Below are 17,527 nucleotides of genomic sequence, written 5' to 3' on the forward strand. Positions count from 1 at the left end.
TATTTCAGCATTTATTACAATGACTTGATTTGTCTCCTGTCTCATCCTATTGATACGATAATTTCGGTTCTCTTTTGATCAACTTCGTTCCTGGAAAGTGTGGAAACCATGTTTGCAGAACAATTTGCATACGCCAGTAAATAGAAATGGCTACTTGTGAGAGAATGCAACTGACAACTTCTTTCACTACAATCTCCATATAATAACTCCATAGAAATGGAGATGTAAAAATACACCAATTTATTGATTGGTATTGAAATTGGATTCAATTATTGAGTGTTTAATTACAGCTTCTTTTGTCAACAACAAATGAATCAAGGAGATTGAGAGTAAAAACAATGGTGATATAAAAAATAAAACAATGGGCTATAGTGGCACTAAAAGTGAAAAATAAAATAAAATAAATCTCTTTACTTGATTTTCAACCATTAATTGGATAGCCTGCAAGGCTTGAGGAACCAAAATACATCCAAGGTTCTTGCTTCTCTTGCATCCACAATGCACACACTTTGGCCTTTTTCTGCTGATTCTTCTCTTGCTACCTCCTTATTTTGCTCCATTTCTTGAAGTACTTCCCCACTCGCCTGTGCGCCCATAAAAAATAAATCCATAAGGAAAGTTGGTAATTGTTAGCAAAACCACTAGCACAGAAGCCGTTCTGCAATCATGCTCTGGCCCAGTGCAAACAATGCAAGTATCCTTTATACTACTTCATTAGAGCATCGAGTAAACATGCAAACATAGGTGAGAAGAAGCATTGCTCATGGATTGGGAAAGGGAGTCACTAAACAAGTGTGCCCATTGGTTCTGCAAGGGATGTCAACTGAGGAGAACAAAATTGGTTGAAAATGATTTTCCTACATCCATAAACAAAGCTAATGATAACATGTCTGACTAGCCTGATTATGTCACAATCTACATAATTGAATTCAAATTTAAGCTCAACCTAGATTAACATGTAGTAATTGCTTGGCAAAAGTATGTTCTATTTGAGGATTAGTTCGCTGTTGACATGAGAATACAATGCAACTAAACAGTAGTTCTGTTCTTCGTGTTATTCATTGTGATCTTTGTTTCCTCCAAGTTTCTTCAATTCAAGGACTATGGTGCAAAAAGAGAAGCGTGCAACTAGCTACATACCATCAGCCTGGATTTGGCAGCCTTAGATGCAGTGGTTTTGTTCCATCCACGAGTGGCAGAAAAGCATTGAGGGGAGGGAGGATTTGTTCGAATTTGCCGCAGGGTCTCATCCCTTTTACACCATACGCTATCCAAATCCAGAGAAATTGGAACATTCTCTGCCTCATCAGCTCTTCTGCACAGATGGTTATCAAAATTTAGTCACTCATGATCGTAATAGCAAATTCTAGAATGGTAACAATCTCCTAATCATATTACAACCACTGGATCGCCATGTTTTCTTTTCATGAGTCCAGTGGTTCCCAACTTCCATCATTTGATAAGTTGATTTTCAGCCTAAAAGTTCTTAAAATAACTACTTCATCCATGTGGCATACTCCTGTGATTAGTCAAGTGAATACAAAGTTAATGCAGAACAAATAAGAACCCAAAACTACCAACAATAAAGTAAATATCATGCGTTGGGCCAAATATTCCATTTTTAATATATCTCTCAATGTTATGAATTCAGCAACCAACTAGTTTCAACACTTGGATGGTTATGCTCCCTCAATTAGTTGTCATCAACCAAAAGGGTAAACAAAGGGCTTCTACACTCGATATCAAGCCCATTAGGTCATTCATAATACCAAACTAACTGCCAAGATTAAGATCATTCCACTCGTTGAGAGAGAATAGAGAGAACAACAAACTTACTTCTTCCTCCTCTGCTTCTCCTTAACACTCCTTTCCCCCTTTCCTATAGATTCCTCTTTCCTCAATTCAAGCAATGGCTTCCTCTCTTTATCCCTCCCATTCACCTCCCCCAAAACCTCACAAAAACTCTCTTTCACCTCCTTTTCCTCAACAACCACTTCGCTCTTCTCCACATTCAGCCCGTCCACTTCCTCTCTCTCCCTCATCCTTGTAGCCATTCTCTTTAATTCACTACAAAACTCCGTAACCTGATTCAGTATGTCCTGCCCTGCAAACAAGTTCCTTGCCAAGAGAGTGCTTTTCAGCCTTGGCACCTCATTGTTCTGCAACATGTCATTGGTCATTTTCTTCTTCTCTATGCTGGATTTGATTGCTGCTTTCGTGGAATTGGCTTGATGAATCGGAGGAGTTGACATATTCGGGTTCTGATTTTCACTATCTTCATTGAATTTGGGATTGCTATTCGAAGAATTTGAAGATTGAGTAAGCCCTCTTCTCTTCAATTTTGCAACTCTAAATAAAAGAAAAATAAGATAAAAGTATTCATTTAGATGATTATATGGAAACTAGCATTATAATGGAATGTTATAAAGATAGAGTTTTTGTGAGTACCGTCTATTCTGATCATGGAGTGGAAGAGATTCAGAAAGATTAGCTGAGCTGGTGAGCTTCACCAAAATCAAAAGGAAGAAACAGAAAAGAAAGAAGAAATCAGACAACAGTACAAGATTGAACTTCTGTTTGGTTACTCAGGATTAGGAAAAGGGGAAAAAAAAAACGAAGTGAAATCTTGTGTTCTTTGTTGAGATGGTTTCCAAAGAAGCTTTCGAACTCTTCAATCAACCTCACAAGCTAAGTGAAGGTCAATCCTTCTTTATCAGGACCCCACATAAAGAATCATCCAAGATCAAGATTTTAATCTTCTACTTTCTTTTCCTACATTTTTCTACAACCATTAAGCATTTAAGAATCCAATAAAGGGGGAAAAGACTAATGAACCTTAGAAGGAGTTGACTTGAGAAAATCTTCAGCTGTCTTCGGATGCTTGCAATCTGTAACATCAAAGATGAAATGATAAACATTTCTGTTCTGAGCTAAAACCACCAGGCATGTTTCTGAAATGTATGTGACACTACCATAAACACGAAGAGAGCTTGTAGCCTTTTGCTGTAATTTTGTGTTAAAGTGCAAACTTTTGAAAAAAATCTTATTCATTTAGCTATATTCGGGAAAATTTGAGAAAATGGTTACATGGTGAGAAGGAAGGAAGGAGAGCTTACTGGGTCTGCAAAACCAGGCCTCGACGTCCACAGAGTTTTCGGGAGCCAAGAAATCGACCCATTTGGGTGCGTTTATGAGCTCGTACAGCTCGTCCTCTACAAATATGGACTCCGTTCTCTTCCAATCAATTTTCGCTGGTTCCATTACCCAAACAGAGAGAGAGAGAGAGAGAGAGAGAGAGAGAGAGAGAGAGTTTGGTTGGGGCTTGGGAGAACGTGGGGAACGTAACGGTCAGTAGAACGAGGTAGAGAGTGAACGTTAAAATGGGGTGTTGGTTTCACTATCACTGGAATTTCTGACCGTTGGGAGTGTTTTTTTTTTTTTTTTTTTTTGTAATTATTTTCAATTAATAACACTGGGGAAGTGGAACTGTTATCAACAACATCCCCTCTCGTCTGCCTGTACAGTACAAGGCACCCAGTGGCCTCCTTTTTCCCCTAGCTGTGTCAGGTAAGCAAGACTACGAAGTTACTAACTACTGCATTACTATTTATAAACAATTTATTATTATTATTTATAATCTCTTCATTACTTTTAATTAATATTTATTACTTTTTTTTACTACCATTCCATCCAACCGTAAATCTACTCATAAATGTACTTGGCAGCACCCGCTGTCCGCCTTCATATGTATATTCACCTATTTCTCCACAAACAATTAATCCGTCTTCTGCAAGTCGCGAGTCCTCGGAAAAAAAAAAAAAAACCTCACCAGGGAGGGAGGGAGTGAGTGAAAAACTGCTCGAGAGAGAGAGAGAGAGAGAGAGAGAGAGTAGCAACAGTAGCATAATGGCATCCAGTAACCGGTCATCAGTTCATGCACAACGCATCTGCCTGACCCAATCATGATCATCTATTGTTGAAATTGGCACGCACAATCTCATGCAACTAAGCTCACAAGCAAAGAAGATGGGACCAAATGTCAAGTCCCAACAACTAAATTTGAGACTAGTAATAATTCAAATAGCAATCCTCCACTACTTAAAATTATTGTTACAAAATCTAAAATTATCCAAGTTTCTCCGCTGAAAGAACCCTTGTATGAAGTAAGCGGAAGCTACTATATTCCTTAACAAGCCCATGTAGTATACACTCCCCCCCTCCGCCCCCCACAAACTTGGAAAAAAACAAAAAAACTAGTAACAATGGGAAAAATATATATATATATATATATGAAATTGATGGAGCAGAGAACAACACAGTTCTTTCATCCATTTTGTTGGTTGATGCCTTTAACGCCTTGATTCATCTCCAAATACCTCTGTGTTGCAAATTGGGCATATCTGGCAAATACACGGTAGATAAAGATCAGCCAAGGGCATGAGTATTGTAAATCTAGAATTCTGAAAAACAATCAGCTTTTATGAAATCATTTACCAACCTTGTTAATGCTAAGCCATTTGCTGATGCATTCACTATGGTAAACATGCTTGCACGGCAGTTTTATTTGCCGGTCACCTCTTTTGTACCTCATCTGGCATATAACACATCTGCACCCAAGCAATGCCTTTATGAGCAGTTGAACGGCTATAAATCCAATATTACAATGTGAGGGGAAAAAGCCAATTGAAAAAGAAAATAGTGCATCCAGTAACTACATTCTGAAGTTGCAGAAAAACCTCTAATAACTAAAAAAAGTAGAAAATGGATGAGCTGAAAGCAATACCACATGGGAGGAGCTTAAGGACAATATTAAGGTCAAAGTTTCTTCGGAAATCAGATTTAGCTTCTTGCAATAAATAGATGGCATCACCTGATCCTTGCCTCTTTTAGAAAGAAGGTAATCCCTACTCACTATTTTAATCTCAAATCATAATCTAATGTAGTTACTTCTGAAATAGGTACTCATCATGATACCCTATATTGAGTAGTGAGTGTATGTGGTATATGGGATCTCACATTGCTTGGGAGGGAAAAAGGTCTTGCTCTTTACAATGGTTCCAATGGGATTCCAATTGTACCATTGACTAGTCATTTTGGAATATAGGTCTAGATGTGGCTTAGGCTTCCCTTGGGGTGTTACACTATCCTCCACAATACACTTTGGACGCAATTTCACAAATATGTGCATCCCAACACTTTGTTGCAAATTTACCATTAAAAACAGCCCGAGTAAAAATCCATTTGTTTGGCCATGTAATTTCAACAATTTTTACATTAAATTGTTTTCATCAATGATTCCTACCATAAGAAGCTTAGTCGCCGGACACTTAGTTACTGTTGCTTCTGGAAAATCAAAACCGTGAGATGCAAGTATAATATTAAAATCACGAACAGGGGTACAACTATGAGATGCAGCTGATGACACCGGCACCAATATAGCCCCCTAATCAAACAAATTTGCTGATGCTGAACCCATGGATGCATGGCATGGTATAGGAATGAGTTACTGTACTTCACATGTTAAACCAGTAAAATTCCTAGTAAAAAAAAAAAAAAAAAAGTCCACAACATGTTACCATCATTGCACCAGATACCAGACTGGTCAAGCAGAACGTCAAGTTCTATGATGTGGTTAATATCAAGTCTAAAAATAATTTGCTGTCCATGGACTATTACAAAAATTTCTCAAACAATTGCTTCCTACATAATTTTTCTTTTTGGCAAGAAAAGAAGCCTTATTTTGGATTAGAAAAAAAAAAATCTGTTTGCTAACAATGTAAACTCACATATAAAATAGAGGCATATGACAGAAATGTTTATCTATTACATGACTTCCTGGAACTTCTGGTTAGAAATATTCAAATGCAGATAATATTTTTGTTGCCAAGAGAGGGGGAAGACAAATTTACTTAAAATATGATGACAACTAAAAGAAATGGAAGATGGGTCACACTTGCAAGTTTATTGCTACAGGTGAACGAAAATTGCCATAACAAAGCATCTTTCGATCAGAATTACCTCTCTCTCGATTTCTTTGTTGAGAAGAAGTTTTTGAATTTGTACTTGGAAGTTGGAAGCAAACTAATAAGTTCGTGTGAAAGACCTCGACTTTGAGTTCCAACCACATCACCTAAGTCAAGTAGCTCCTGCAGAACAGAGCACAATTAACGTGCTCCCATTATGATTCCCTAATAATTATCCTACTAAAGAAACATCAACATCCAAAGCACTGACCAAGTTTCAATTCTAATTACATGAACTCATTTTAAACTTATTCCAGGTTTTCAATCATAAATCATACATTTGTTAGGATATCTGCCAAACTTTAAAAAGCCTGCCAACCAATGCTCCTAAGTCTTGAAACCAACCCATTTGGATTGAACAGGTAGCTCTTTATCATATATATCAGCTTTTTGTATAATGATGGGTAATTGTTTATGATGCATCCCACATGCGGGGTTTGAGCTACAAAATGATAGCTCAAGAAAGTTATAATGAGGACAACTGAAGAAGCTGATTGAATATCTTATACACAGGCTCAAGGGAACGAAAAACAATTAATTCATTTCTTGGATATTGCAAAATCAGTTTTCTAGCCCCCAATGTGCTTTGTCGATATCAGTCAAGTGTGACTGCTATGTAAATATCAATATTCCTAGGTCGCTTTTCGTCTCCTTGATAGCTGGAAGTTCTCCATTCAATACTATCTTGATTATCACTCTTTCATCCCTTCATTGGCTTGTGTAAAAGGAGATAGACAAGATTTTTTGTGGTACACCCAAATTAGTTTAATGCTGAAGCTTTCACTTGTTTGGTGTCTGTGTGTGTGTATAGGTAGTGGGCTGCGGGCAGGGGAGAGATTTTAGTTCTCTGCTACCCACCCACCCCGCCCCCCAAAAAAGAGGTTACATTACTTGCTCAAAAAATAAAATATGCAAAACTGCCACATTGTAACTATAATGAGAGGACAATTTATAGCAACCTCGTAAGTCATGTTATCAGGATCAACGTTGTCTTGCCATGTGACCTGCAACAATATACATGGAAGATAAAATGTTTACTTAGCTTTTGGCATCAGGACGGTGAAGATTTTGCCCCTATAGTGGCAGTTGCGATTGAAAAGAAATAAGTACATAAGAATCCAATATAAACAACACAAATTTATAGAAATGTGATTATTAGTGTGATAATTCCAATGACAAAGAAATTTATATATTATTACTTATAAAAAAAAAAAATCCAATGACAAAGATAGGAAGGAAGAGAAGTTGCTGAGAAACTTGGGATGAATATGAATGGTGATGCTGCAAGTAGAGAGGGAGTTAGTTAGCGATGTTAGCTTGTATTTGCTTTGAGAGCCTTAAGAAGGGTATTTGGATGATCCAGAACCCCGACCACTAAAGGCTCATTGCTCCTTATGGGCTACACTACCGCATTCCCCATCAACTTTAATTCCATCTACTTTTAGACCCAAAACCCAACTATTTCTAATGAACCTACTACATCCCAGACTTCCAGACGGGGAAAAAGCAGGGAATTTGAGCCAGTTTTGGCAGCAACTCCATGCATAAAGACATAATGATTTCAATTTCTTTTTTGGATTGCCTAATGCACAATATATTTTTAGTATTCTGCATGTGTGACTCTGTACATATGCATGGAGATGTGTGAAACTTCTCAAACCCAGATGTAATACATTAGCATAAACGGGCACCAGTGAGAAGCAATCATAAAAAAGGGAAAAAAGGCAGAATCGGAAAGCAAGGTTCCAACCTGAGAGCTATTGTTATTATGATGAGTTGGACTGCCTGTAAAAATAAAGATTAATTGAGTATTAGATTACGAAAGTAACTATCATAATTTATGATCAATGCTTATAAAATTGAACACAATAGCTACTCTTAAATGAATAAAGACGAGCTTCTCCTGAACTAACATTCTTCAGGAATAGAATGCACACCCATGACTGCATCTCCTTCAGACTGTGAGTCTGTAGATGCATGCTCTTGATTCATTGTCGAAGGGTATTCCCAGGCACCCCTGCTTACCTCCATTCTTGGTAAGTTATCACTTGCCTCATAATGACCATAATAGGTACTCCCCGGAGCAGAAAATCCAAATTTGTAAGAATTCATATTCATTGACCAGTATGCACTTTCCTGAGCAGACAGAATATAAGAAAATAACATTTCATAATATCGCAGAAATTTAATTCAAGGAGGAAAACACTTACGTTATACTATTCATAATCAAATTTACATTTACACTGAAGTAAGTTCTATCAGATAGCGTTCTTCAACACATTTAGAAAAGAACCGCAAATCAAACTTTTCAGAAAAAAAATAAATAGAAATGTAGCCAAGTGGTTGATTTAAGATAAGCGACCTACAATAGCACGTTGTACCATATGACCATCATCTTCCATTAATTTCAGTGACGCCCTTACTGCATCAACTTTCGTGGGCGTGTGCAAAGAAAAACTCTTTTTTCATTTTCTTTCTCTAAACAATTGTATACTGCCATCCTCACCTATTAATCCTGAATTAAACAATTTATTTCTCAACTTAAAGGACAATAAATGCATCAGCATGACAACCTATGCCCTCCTTCTATTCAAGAGTAGATTGGGATAGCCGCCACACAGCTAATCACTACCAAACGCATGAACAACCTAATGGGCATAATTGTCGAGACTGGAAAATAAAAATAAAAAACGAAAAAAATACCTGATCATGCGTCGGTAAGGTATGACCATAATTGATCGGTACATGTGTGAGGCCTTCAAAGAAGTTCATAAAACTTTCCGTAACCGTGTAAGGAAAACCAGTGTTTATGTAATGAACCTCCATTTGCCCATTCCCATTCATATTTAACCACTATACAGACTCCAATTCACAAATCAAGCTGCAAAATACCATAAAATACAAACATGTCAACTGTATACTTAGTCACGTAAAGCTCACAAAAATAAATAATAATAATAATAATAAGGAAACGAATTAAATCATGGAATTTAAAAGCACAAAGAAAATCTATCCTACATGATTAGGCTCTCGGATTTGAAGATGTATAATAAATAGGTATAACTATTAGCGGATCTATCTAATACTTGAGGTTCCACATGGCAATTTGCAGAAATGCAGCATCATTAACAGACTTCTTCAGTTCCCTACATAAGTTAACATAATAAAAATAAAAATTTTAAAAAATAAAAAAAATAAAAAAGCTTTTTATCTTTAAATCTCCTATTGGTCTCTGAGAAAATGCAGGAGAGGAAAGGGAAACAGAACCAACACTAAATACAGCACAAAATTCATAATTTTCCGTTCAGTTTTCACCGCAACCAAACAGCAGTTAACAGAAACATTTCGAAAACGGTTTCCTTCACCAAAACTTCTCAGCAAAGTTGCCATGGGAGAATTTCATCATTCATTTACAAAATATATATATATATATATATAATATAAACTCCGGATGTTTTTTGCGTTTCTTTCTCGCATTTCCTCCAGTTTTCTCAGCAAGCATTCTCTTGGAGAAGAAATGTTAGAATCGCAGAAAAGAAACAACAAATGAACACAAGTTGGAAATTCAGGGAACTCTTCTGCAATTAGAACCATCAAATGTCAGCTATGAAAATTACAAACAAGAAATGAAACGCATTCGCAGAGAGAAAGAGAGCGAGAGAGAGAGAGAGAGAGAGAGCGGACATTTCTTAGTAATGGAGCTTAGAAAACAGACGATGGAGAGGTCTCCCCGAGTGAATAAGAGTGAGAGAGGGAGTGTGTGTGTGTAATGTGTGAAAATGAAAGGAAATGGCCCAAAATGGGTTTTCCAGCTTCTCCCAGTTTCTCTCTCTCATCCCATTTTTTCTCTCTCCTCCAGCCGCTTCTAAGTTATAATATAAGGAAAGGCCACATTTACCAGCTTTTACCAAAACGGCTACGTTTGGTAACCAACAAACTTTGAATCATTTACGAATGAGTGTTGGTACGTACACAAAAAAATTATATAAAAATAATTTCATAAATTAACGTGATTTTATCTGATTTGTTAGATCTATTTTACATTAAAAATAATTTTATAATCTATGATATCACATCAAATCATATCAATTTGTAAGATTAATTTTATGTAATCTCTTCGATGATTAGAGTATATAAATTAATGGAGAATATAAATATTTCAGATGATAAATATTGATAATATAGAGTTAGGTCTATTAAATAAATAAATAAAAATTAATTAGAATAGAGGGAGGGGGAGATCTCTGGCAGTGGCAGCCGCATTTACAATAAATTTGTCTCTACACAATAGACCGTCACGAACAGCTGTATAAGCTTCAAGATTCAAATTGCTCACCTAAAACATCCAAAAAAGAGTACAACCATAACAATTACTAAAGCTTTAAAGTAAAACAACGAGATAAGGTTAATTAATTAATGAAAAAAGTTTGACATGATATTTTGGATTGTTTCAAAATTCCAAATTCTTATGTAATTCACATTCTATATTATCTATATCTCTCAATTACTAAATATATTATTTTCTATATTCATGATATTTCAAAACCTTGGATCCTAGATGTTGTGTTGTTGGGGGGGAAATAATGGCATGAGGACTGTATTAATTGCTGCCTTCACATTTCTTAAGCATGCCATCCGAAAGTGCTATATATATATATATATATATATATATATATAATCAATTACAGTTGAAGATGGATAACCAGAACCAACTGACTTTTTATGATTGCAGCTGAGCTTAGTTGAGAAGTGACTTGGTCAATGCAAAGATCTTTTAGGGTCCAAGTTAGGTAATCCTCAATTGGGTGAAGCAATTTGCTTTTATAGAGTGGTTGGACATGACTTGCATGCACCTATGTTTTGAAACCCCATGGAAACTTGTGGCCTTCCAACACTTCTTTACCAACTTGAATATTGATAATGGATCCCACGAGAATATCGTGACATTGTACTTCGTGTTGATCACGATCCAATTCTTTCTTTCTTCTTCTTCTTCTTCTTCTTCTTCTTTTCTGTCTACTTTTTTCCTTCATGCATAAATACATACATATTTGTGTGTGTGGAGCACAAATAGGCCTGAATCGATGAAAAATACCTAGCAAATAAAAATAAAATAAAGTTATCATGTCACTCTACGTAATAGAATTCAGGAATAAAGATGAATTACCCGTGATAAAGCTCTGGATGAATGCTAAGGTCATGAGTTGCATGGGACCAAAGTAGACCTTGTTTGCAAGCAAGGAATTCATCTTTCCAACCTAATTATGTTCCATGTACACATGTATTATTCAGTAGAGAGAGAGAGAGAGAGAGATGATGTGGAACTTTAAAAAGCTGGTCAAAAATTAACGAAAAGAAGGGAATAGCATCTCGTGGATGCAAGGTAGTGTAGCGTTGGAGCAGCAATTATTCCAAAGAGAGATTTGTTCTGAGTCAACTTCATAAAGTAGGATTAGTGAAATGATACTGATCTTGAGAAGGTGGGGGGGGGGGGGGATCCAGCTATACCGTTTGATCAGTAGACCTCATCTTCTGATGGCATGACACATAGGATTTGCTTAGTCGTGTTCGTGCAGCAATCTAATAAAAATATGCCATTCGGGACAAGATCCAAGAAGAAAACATGAGGGTCCATTAATATTTGAACATAGAAAAGGTAATTGAAGGGGAATAAAATAAGATTGATTCAACTTTACGAGCGATCTCAACCTAATTACTTAAGTTTGGCTTCCTTTTCCCATGGTTTCCTAAGAGACCAAACAAAGAACAAGACTTTAGTTGGACAACTTGAAATACAGGTTATTGAAAATCAGCTACGGTGGATGGGATAAGACGCACCACTAATTCACACTTCAGCACCAACCCAACAGCAAATGCAGTTTATTTTTCGACTGTAGCAGCCTTCCAGACCATGCATTCGGCCCTCTTCCAGCATGAAGTATGAACACATTAAGGACCTCTCAAGCCATCGCTACTATAAAAATAAACCACGGCATTCCCCAGCAGCAGTAATCAACGTTGATCCACCAAACCCGCAAGTTTGCTCATGATTTCCGTCCTAAATACAAGGAATCATACAGGCACTACGTATGACATCCAAGTCACCCCGAGATCCAAGGCAAGGGAAGAGCACGAACAAGGACTTCCAACGATCACATACCAAGAGCTCCCAAATCTCCGAAGATTCAATGGATATTGAATAAATCAACACATTGCACGAGAAATTTCACCGTTGTTCTGGGCAAAAGAGACTGCTCCAGCAATGAAGAAAATTCTCATTCTCCAAAAATACCAATACATATATAAAATTATCTTTAAATCATAGAACTGAAACTCCAACAAGTAACAGGGGCATTGATAGCCACCCCGATAAATCAGGTTATGTAGGATCAAAATCCATCCAAAACTAAAATTGGGTTTGGGATTCATTGACTCCCTCTAAATCTGAATTATTTGAACAAAACTTTGCCGGAATAAGTTCTTGGAACTCAAAAAGATTTTCATCACCATCTAAAGCTAAACAGCACAGGCAGGTATGTATACCCTTGATTAAGCACCACCAGATCCGTATTTCTTCCCGAACATAATCAGCTGTAACTTGTCATAACCAGCAAGGACACCAGCACCAGCAACTGCGCGGAGGATGTTTGCACCAGCACCCTTGAAGAGAGACTTGGGACCCTCATTCTTCAGGATCTGAGAAAACGCATCCAGTGAGCTCTTGTACTTGACAGCTTCACCAGAGGTCATCATCATTCTTCTACGAACAGTGTCAATAGGATAGGATGCAAGACCAGCACCATTGGTTATGAGCCAACCGAGGGCAAAGCTAGCAAAGAAGCTATCCTGTAATCACCGAAAAAGGAAAGCAATATGTCATGAAAAAAAGAGAAAAAAAACTCCAGAACCTTACCATTCCAGTAGTTCAGAGTCAAGTGAGGTCCAACACTCGAAAAAAAACATTGTTCATGGACTGTCCTTCCAAAAGAAAACAAAGAAATATCTTCCTTCACACTCAAAACTTATCTGGATTTTTCACAGCAAGAGGCTCAAAGAAATTTTCAATGACACCCATAAAGTTCATGCAACATTGTAGTAATACTAACACAACTTCATTTATCAGATAACAAGCACGTAGAAAAAAGCATCAATACATGGCCCACACAAATAATAATTAAATCCCAATGAAGTGATGTTAAAGAACAAAGAAATATGCCAACCTGCAAACCTTCGGTAAGGACAACAGGCTTCAATGAATCATACATTCCGAAGTAAAGACCGCGGTACACAATGATACCAACACATGAAATGTTGAATCCACGGTAGAGACCAGCAAGACCATCGGATTTCAATGTCTTTCTGTAGACATCAACCAGCCCATTAAATTGCCTTTCTCCTCCCTTTTTCGCTGCCTTTGCATCATTGGCCAGACGGGTTCGAGCATAGTCTAGGGAGTAAACGAAGAGAAGGGATGAAGCACCAGCAGCACCACCTGATCCCAAGTTACCGGCAAACCATTTCCAGTAACCATCCTTGTCTTTCTTGAAGTTGAAAAGCCTCTTGAAGTAATCCTTGAATGCAAAGTTCAAGGCCTGGTGCCAGTTTCAGAGTGAAATCTAGCATTAGAAGCTTGATAAACAGAACTTTATCAGACTAAAAGTAGAAGAGATGAAACCACTAACCTGAGTAGGGAAGTAACGGATGACATTAGCAGTGTTACCTCTCCATAATGATCCAAAACCCTCCTCTTTAATTGTTCGCTTGAAACAATCACCAATACCCTTGTATGGTTCAGACAGCCTCCCAGTTTTGATCATCTCATCCTGGTTCTGGATCAGAAGTTTGACTCGCTCAATTGGAGCAGCAGCTGTTTTGGATACAGCAGCAGAGACTCCACCCATAAGGAAATCAATGAGAAAGTTTCCTTTTGGTTTCTCTGAAGCGGCTGGGACAAAAATTGGGGAAGCAACAGATAGATCAGTGGTAGCTCTACATGCTGGCATAGTGGGATACTGAAATGCTGCGTTAGAGTAGTTCCCGAATGTGGCATGCCTTTGGTACAGAGCTGACCGATGGAAACCACCATTATAACCCCGAACATCTGTGGAAAGGTCAGCACGAAGATGGAGCTGGCCAGCGGCCTTCTGAAAAACTGTGGGCTGTTGAACCTGATCAACCATTTTACTAAATCTGCAAAGATTCACACTTCAATGTAAAAAACGGTTGATATTACTATAAACGAAATGTGACAATGAATAGCTAAGGCTAACTTTGAATAGTACTGGCGCACCATATAATAAAAAATCAATAATAACAAAGAAACTGAAATCACCACCCATACAGAAGGCACTAAAACTCTACTTACGAATGCAATCAATATATAACAAGAAAAATATTTACAAAAGAATACCAGAATAAGAGAGCAGCAACCATGCACCACACAAACAAAAAATCTTACTTCCCTTTTCAGTTACACATACGGACAAAAAAGCCACAATATGCAATAAAAAAGACAGAAAGAAAAACCAGAAAACAAATCTTCAATATAATGCCTTTCGAACAATGGATGGTTGAAAGCAAAAAGTGCATGATTTTTTTTTTCAAAAAAGTATAGCTAAGATACGCAATAAAAAAGAACAAAAAGAAAAACAAGAAAGCGAATCATCAATATAAAGATAGCATTATAGCCTTTCGAACAAAGGAAGGTGAAAAAGAAAAACTGAATGGAAAAGTAAAAATATTTACATTGCGGCAATATTAGATATGCAGTCTTGCTATCAATCAATTCATTTGGAAACTCCAAAACATTTAGCCATTCCTAGAAGACCACACTTGAATAATCGAGTCCAAAGACTATTTTGATGTAATTGTCCCGACTACAGCTAAAACTGTAGAAAACAGTGCATGGTATGATAAGTGGTGTAATGAATTGATTATACACAATCACATAGCGCAGTCCATTCCTTAGTTGGAAAGATATGTCCCCCCATGGGATAAGATTAAGCAGAACAGAATTGACTGGGTCATGCCATAACCATTTCACAATACACAAGTATAAACTTGAACACATCAATCCAATGAATATTAACTACAACCAAAATTGAAGTCAGTACACCTCTAAGATGTGTAACATGCCAGAATAACCCAAAAAAGTAAATGATCCACTGATAAATTTCTGTTTCATCCAACAACAATTAACGCTTGCTTATAAGAGGCTAAAACCAGTAGTTATCTTCGGCATACATTTTCCGCATCCAAAGTTCAAAAGACAAAAAGATTTGCAAAGATCAATGATAATCTAGAAAGTTTAGAAAAGAAATTTGGATGGACTCAACAAAATCCAAAGCATTTCCCTAGCAAACTGCATTTTCAGTCAACTACAAAAATAAAATTGTTCAAAATATATAGGCGGCGCATCAAACTGTTCACAGAAGAAGATACTACTTCAGCGAAATTATGAAGTCGAACTAAATATAGATAACACACCGGATTATGCAAAGTAGACTAAAATCAGTACAGATCTGACCTATTGAGGTCGAGTACAATGATAATAAAATCAAAATGAATTGCGAGGTATAAAAAAAATCAGACACTCCAACAAAACAAAGAAAACGAACAGATCTAAGAATCCAGAGGCGCAAACAAGTATTTCATCGCAAAAATCCACAAAAAAAAAAAAGAAATCAGATCTAACGCGCGGATTATTAAAAGGTTCTACCTTCGTAGTCCGGATGAAATCTTAGCCAGAAATGAAATTTTAAAAAAATACACAAACAAACAGATCTACAAGAAATATTCAGGATACATCCGATGTGAAAGAAACGTACAAAAAATAATTCCTTGGTTGTTCTTATATACCTTTTAAGATGAGTCTCCGCCTTTCGCCGTGCAGTGAAAGAGAGAGTGGGTACGCGAAAGGATGGGAGAGAAGACCGAAGAAATAGGAAGAGAGGGTTTGTGTTTTGTGTGGCGGAGAGAGCGAGGCTTTGGAAAGAGCGTAAAGGCAATGGTCACTTTTTATTGGCTCTTCGTGGGTGGGGGCCCTGTATTGGTTGCGCGTGTCAATTCATTGTTCGTGGACGGCCGCCGTTATCGGCCCAGCTTCTTTTTGGACCCCTTCTTCGCCGTTATCGGGCAATGAAGGAAAATCCATGTATGTATTAATGGGCCTGGCCTCCCATGCTATTTCTCTCGTGCCGGATATAACGGGCCATGTCTCAAGAACAAGTACATGACCACCTATACAATTTTTAATGGGCCTTGGTCTCGAGTGTAGCATTGGTTTGCGAACGTACAGATCGCCTCCTGGATATCAAGGATATATATATATATATATATATATATATATATATATTTATATATATATGAGGTGTGGGCTTTGTGTCTCACCCATTTTTCCCATTGAGCTGCACAGTCCTTGGGTCCCCCCCCCCCCCATCACACACATGATTCAACTTACCATTTTCAATGTCACGTCAAGATTTTTCAGATGTGTAATATACGAAAATAAGTACCATTTAGACATCTATGTACGCTAGGATGTGTATTGTCGTTTTGTGAGGTTCGTTTTCTGTAATTCCTTCATATAGTAGACGATTTCAATCATCCTGATCTTGTACTTCAATTCCTTTTTTTTCTTCCTCCCAACCTTTTCACAATTTTGGATGGGGATTTAAAGGTCATTCATGAATTGGTCAGACGAAAAGGTTGTTTTTCCCTTCATTTATTTATTTATACATATATGGAAAGAAGTTGAAGCCAACAAAGCCTTTTTCCAAACCAAATACTTCAGCTACAGTAGTTCCAGCTCCTTTGTTTGTATTCTTTCCTAGTCTTCTGTATAATGGTGTCTTTCTCGAAAGTCGAAACCCTAGCTGGCCCGGGCTTAATTTTTATGTGCATGCTTGCAGCAGCCACATACGGTGTATGCTTTCCACGTAATTTAGTGTCCCAGACAGAACATGTTCACGAAGCTAGCTAGCTAGGCAAACCGGCCTTCTTCGAATAATTCGATCCTCTTATGCATGCACCACCAATTCCTTCCTGGCATATATAACGCTTCTCTTGCTCTTGCTGTCATTGGTTTCCGAATGAATAGATAATTTATATTAATTAGCTAGTGAGGTGACTTCATATATCTATCACGTCAATGAAAGAAATGAATGGAAATTTGGACTCGCAGGGAACTTCGCGAAGGTCAAATTGCCGACAAAGGAATCTTATAAGTTTAGTATTCTCTGCTATCTCTTCATCCTAAGGGATAAATTAAAAAGAAAGAGTAGATAAGGTATCGATCCATGCATTGATGTCAGAGTGATGGGCCATTAATTGCCACAATTGACCATTCAATTTAAGACACGATGGTTTGTTTTTTAGCGTTTGTTATTTGAGTTTGGTTCATCATCATCAGCTGATCTCTACAGAGAATGTCCATTTCGCACTGGATTTGCGGGATTTGCCTGCTTGTGGCTTTAAAGTTAAAAGAAAATTAACAATTTTTCTGT

The 17,527-nt window shown here is 37.3% G+C and overlaps 3 protein-coding genes across 11 annotated transcripts; all 3 read right to left on the reverse strand.

Annotated features, from left to right (window-relative positions):
* Positions 1 to 225: 225 nt before the first annotated feature.
* Positions 226 to 3,512, reverse strand: LOC121238376. 4 transcript variants are annotated; one of them, XM_041135223.1, is made up of 6 exons: positions 3,117 to 3,501; positions 2,836 to 2,888; positions 2,449 to 2,504; positions 1,837 to 2,349; positions 1,141 to 1,312; positions 226 to 584 (listed from the first exon to the last, which is right to left on the reverse strand). In XM_041135223.1, exons 1-6 carry the CDS (start codon positions 3,259 to 3,261, stop codon positions 429 to 431), a joined length of 1,095 nt encoding a protein of 364 aa, XP_040991157.1. In that variant the 5' UTR covers positions 3,262 to 3,501; the 3' UTR covers positions 226 to 428. The 4 variants fall into 4 exon arrangements, with proteins under 4 accessions (XP_040991157.1, XP_040991158.1, XP_040991156.1 ...); XM_041135224.1 differs by having other exon boundaries at positions 1,141 to 1,315; positions 2,449 to 2,456; positions 3,117 to 3,488; XM_041135222.1 differs by having other exon boundaries at positions 1,141 to 1,315; positions 3,117 to 3,478.
* Positions 3,513 to 4,039: 527 nt separating this feature from the next.
* Positions 4,040 to 10,047, reverse strand: LOC121238378 (E3 ubiquitin-protein ligase BIG BROTHER-like). Of its 5 annotated transcripts, none has more exons than XM_041135227.1 (8): positions 9,708 to 10,041; positions 8,727 to 8,904; positions 7,937 to 8,159; positions 7,774 to 7,808; positions 6,983 to 7,027; positions 6,019 to 6,146; positions 4,499 to 4,607; positions 4,040 to 4,400 (listed from the first exon to the last, which is right to left on the reverse strand). In XM_041135227.1, exons 2-8 carry the CDS (start codon positions 8,865 to 8,867, stop codon positions 4,350 to 4,352), a joined length of 732 nt encoding a protein of 243 aa, XP_040991161.1. In that variant the 5' UTR covers positions 8,868 to 8,904; positions 9,708 to 10,041; the 3' UTR covers positions 4,040 to 4,349. The 5 variants fall into 5 exon arrangements, with proteins under 5 accessions (XP_040991161.1, XP_040991162.1, XP_040991160.1 ...); XM_041135228.1 differs by having other exon boundaries at positions 7,961 to 8,159; positions 9,708 to 10,040; XM_041135226.1 differs by lacking the exon at positions 9,708 to 10,041 and adding an exon at positions 9,295 to 9,680.
* Positions 10,048 to 12,366: 2,319 nt separating this feature from the next.
* On the reverse strand, positions 12,367 to 16,039 carry LOC121238374 (ADP,ATP carrier protein 1, mitochondrial-like). 2 transcript variants are annotated; one of them, XM_041135219.1, is made up of 4 exons: positions 15,882 to 16,039; positions 13,706 to 14,213; positions 13,244 to 13,615; positions 12,367 to 12,869 (listed from the first exon to the last, which is right to left on the reverse strand). In XM_041135219.1, the coding sequence occupies exons 2-4, from the start codon at positions 14,201 to 14,203 to the stop codon at positions 12,573 to 12,575; spliced, it is 1,167 nt and encodes a 388-aa protein (XP_040991153.1). In that variant the 5' UTR covers positions 14,204 to 14,213; positions 15,882 to 16,039; the 3' UTR covers positions 12,367 to 12,572. The 2 variants fall into 2 exon arrangements, with proteins under 2 accessions (XP_040991153.1, XP_040991154.1); XM_041135220.1 differs by having other exon boundaries at positions 13,706 to 14,228; positions 15,882 to 16,017.
* Between the last annotated feature and the right edge of the window lie 1,488 nt (positions 16,040 to 17,527).

Source organism: Juglans microcarpa x Juglans regia, chromosome 7D (genome assembly GCF_004785595.1).
Source record: "Juglans microcarpa x Juglans regia isolate MS1-56 chromosome 7D, Jm3101_v1.0, whole genome shotgun sequence".
Taxonomy (NCBI): Eukaryota; Viridiplantae; Streptophyta; class Magnoliopsida; order Fagales; family Juglandaceae; genus Juglans; species Juglans microcarpa x Juglans regia.

Bases quoted from the DNA above. Each gene is read 5' to 3' on its own strand.
- LOC121238376 (XM_041135222.1), bottom strand. From the start codon at position 3,261: ATGGAACCAGCGAAAATTGATTGGAAGAGAACGGAGTCCATATTTGTA. The intron at 2,350-2,448 runs GTACTCACAAAA...TCTTTTATTTAG, and splicing joins CTCCATGATCAGAATAGACG to AGTTGCAAAATTGAAGAGAA. The intron at 1,316-1,836 runs GTAAGTTTGTTG...CCATCTGTGCAG, and splicing joins GAGAAGCAGAGGAGGAAGAA to AAGAGCTGATGAGGCAGAGA.
- LOC121238378 (XM_041135227.1), bottom strand. From the start codon at position 8,867: ATGAATGGGAATGGGCAAATGGAGGTTCATTACATAAACACTGGTTTT. The intron at 8,160-8,726 runs GTATTTTTTTCG...CTGTCTGCTCAG, and splicing joins CCTTACCGACGCATGATCAG to GAAAGTGCATACTGGTCAAT. The intron at 4,608-6,018 runs GTAATTCTGATC...GCTTGGGTGCAG, and splicing joins ACAAAGAAATCGAGAGAGAG to ATGTGTTATATGCCAGATGA.
- LOC121238374 (XM_041135219.1), bottom strand. From the start codon at position 14,203: ATGGTTGATCAGGTTCAACAGCCCACAGTTTTTCAGAAGGCCGCTGGC. The intron at 13,616-13,705 runs GTTAGTGGTTTC...AACTGGCACCAG, and splicing joins TCCGTTACTTCCCTACTCAG to GCCTTGAACTTTGCATTCAA. The intron at 12,870-13,243 runs GTTGGCATATTT...CGGTGATTACAG, and splicing joins TCCTTACCGAAGGTTTGCAG to GATAGCTTCTTTGCTAGCTT.